Genomic DNA, 2500 nt, shown 5'->3' on the forward strand with positions numbered 1-2500 from the left:
GAGAGAGAGAGAGAGAGAGAGAGAGAGAGAGAGAGATTGAGTTTATTTTGACTGCCTGTTTGACAGCAGTGACTCGCTAATGCTATATAGTATACGGTTGACCTGTTTGTGTTCTGTGTGCGTGTGACACGCCTCACAAGCTTCACTCGACATCTAAACGCCATTATCCAAACCTAATCCCTCCTTCATCCCTCCCTCATCCCTCTCTCATCTCTCTCTCATCCCTCCCTTATATCCCCTCATCCCTCCCTAAAATCCGACATCTCTCCCTCGTCCCTCATTCACGCACTCTGGTTGGGTGGGTGGATGGATGTTTGGATGAGTGGGGGATGGTTGGGTGGGTGGATGGATGTTTGGTCCATGAGTGGGGATGTTGGGTGGGGTGGCATGGATTGTTGGGCCATCGAGTGGGGATTGGTTGGGTGGGTGGCATGCCTTTTGGGATGAAGGGCGGGGTGAGTCCTGGTCGTGTGCGTGCTGGACATCTCTGGATTGTTGGATGAGTGGGGGGATGGGTTGGCGTGGTGGGTGGATGGATGTTTGGCATGAGTGGGTGAGATGGTTGGACGCTGTGGCGGATGGGATGTGGAGTTTTGGATGAGTGGGGGATGGATGTGTGGTATATCGCGATGTGCATGTTTCGGATGCAGTGGCTGTGTTGGATGTTGCGCGTGAGGTGGATGGGATGCTTTGATGAGCGTGGGGGAATGGTTGGGTGGGTGGCTCGGATTGATGGGTGGGAGGGTGGATGGGTGGGTGGAACGTTTGATAAGTCGGGGTGTTATGAAGGACCTGCGTCTCCCTGTGTGATCGTTTGAAAGGTTGGAGTTCGCATCGACTTACCGATGAAAGAACAATCAATTTAGGTATGAATGATGGGAACTGTGAATGATCGATCCACACTCGCACCCTCACCTTTTCGATTCGCCTTTCCCTTTCCTCATAATAAGTCTTTTACTTTTTACTTTCCAGCCGCTTTTCTTCTTAATTGGACGCAATCCTAGACTTAATTAGATCTAAACTCGATTCGCTCTTACTCATGCTTTAGTTATATTCTCTTTCGTCGGCCACGCGCTGTCTCTGTGGTTCACCGCGCTGACAGCACTGAGCTTTGAGAGGTATACAGCGATCGTGAATCCGATGTCAACCCACCTGGGAAACCTATCACGCACCGTAAGTTCTGCTCTCCTCCTACAGAGAGGAGAGGGAAGGAAGAGAAAGGGGTTGGGTAGAGAGAGAGAGAGAATGGGGATAGAGAGAGAGACAGAAACGAGGCGGCAGACAGAGAGCGAGAGAGACGGAGCGAGAGAGAGAGAGAGAAACGAGAGAGATTCGAGAGAGCGAGGAGGGACGAGAGAGGGAGAGAGGACCGAAGAGAGAGAGAGTGAGAGCATCCAGTGTTCTGCTACACTCGCGCATAGCCCACCCCCATCCCCCACCCCACCCCAATGCCTCAACACAGCACGTGTAACATTGTCTTTTGGCACTGTTTCCATTGGAACGTAGCCAGCGAGGCTATAGACTGCGTTACGTTTGCCGCGCTTCTCACAGACTACGTCTACCCCCATTTCACAAAATGATCCTCCTAATCTGTCTACCCAACCCACGTCTTACCGATTTGCTCCTAATAGAATCAACCGTAGCCGCGCACTCTTTTGTGGCGATGCTCTGTCTAGCTAGACTATGGCTAAAACAACTACCCAGTCTGAGCTCCACTGACTGAATCTATTGTAACACGAGCGTTAGATATGAGTTCAGAAACACGGATGTTACAGCACGACTGACTCCCTCTTGTTTTACATTGCAGATGGCGACAGCTGGCGGCATGTGGGTGCTGTCCGTCATACTGGCAGTGCCGGACGGCTACTTCTCCTACGAGCACAACGAACCAATGCCCTCTGGCGGCAGCATTGCAGTCTGCGTGCCCTACCCGGGCGAGTGGATAGCGTGGTACCCGCGCGTGCACACTCTCGTCCGCTTCTTTCTTTTCTTTCTGGTTCCGCTAGGTGTCATCACCGTCACCTATAGTCTGATGGCGCACCACCTGGTGCAGAGTACGTACAACATGCCCGGGGAGAAAGCTCAGAGCTCCCAGCAAAGCGCAAATCAGGTACGTGCGTGCATGAGTGCGTGCGAGTGCGCGCGTATGAGCGTACGTGCGTGCATTAGTGCGTGCGAGAGAGGCGAGTGCGTGCGAGAGAGGCGAGTGCGTGCGTGCGCGAGAGGCGAGTGCGTGCGTGAGTGTGTGCGTGCGTACGTGGGTGGTGCAATAAAGGTGGGAGATAAAGACAGAGCGTTAAAGGGAGAAAGAGAGTGAGAGAGAGAGCGATCGCGAGAAAGAAAGAGAGAGAGAGAGAGAGAGAGAGAGGAGAGCGAAAAAGAGAGAGAGAGACGAGAGAAGGACCAGGACAGAAGCGACGACGCGAGACCGGAGAGAGAGATAAGAGATGCAAGAGGAGAGAGAAGAGAGAGAGATGAGCCGAGAGACGGAGAGAGAGAG

At 53.0% G+C, this 2500-nt stretch overlaps 1 protein-coding gene across 1 annotated transcript in view; it reads left to right on the forward strand.

Moving 5' to 3' along the window:
- Positions 1–1048: 1048 nt before the first annotated feature.
- The window catches only part of LOC106818903 (neuromedin-B receptor-like), a gene marked incomplete at its 5' end in the record, with an annotated part of 1957 nt that continues 505 nt past the window's right edge, over positions 1049–2500 (forward strand). The window contains 3 exons of the mRNA XM_014823573.1: positions 1049–1173; positions 1808–2114; positions 2182–2187. Coding sequence (XP_014679059.1) covers positions 1049–1173; positions 1808–2114; positions 2182–2187 — 438 coding nt within the window. The remainder of the gene's footprint in view (positions 1174–1807; positions 2115–2181; positions 2188–2500) is intronic.

Source organism: Priapulus caudatus, unplaced genomic scaffold, assembly GCF_000485595.1.
Source record: "Priapulus caudatus unplaced genomic scaffold, Priapulus_caudatus-5.0.1 Scaffold2634, whole genome shotgun sequence".
NCBI classification, from domain to species: domain Eukaryota; kingdom Metazoa; phylum Priapulida; class Priapulimorpha; order Priapulimorphida; family Priapulidae; genus Priapulus; species Priapulus caudatus.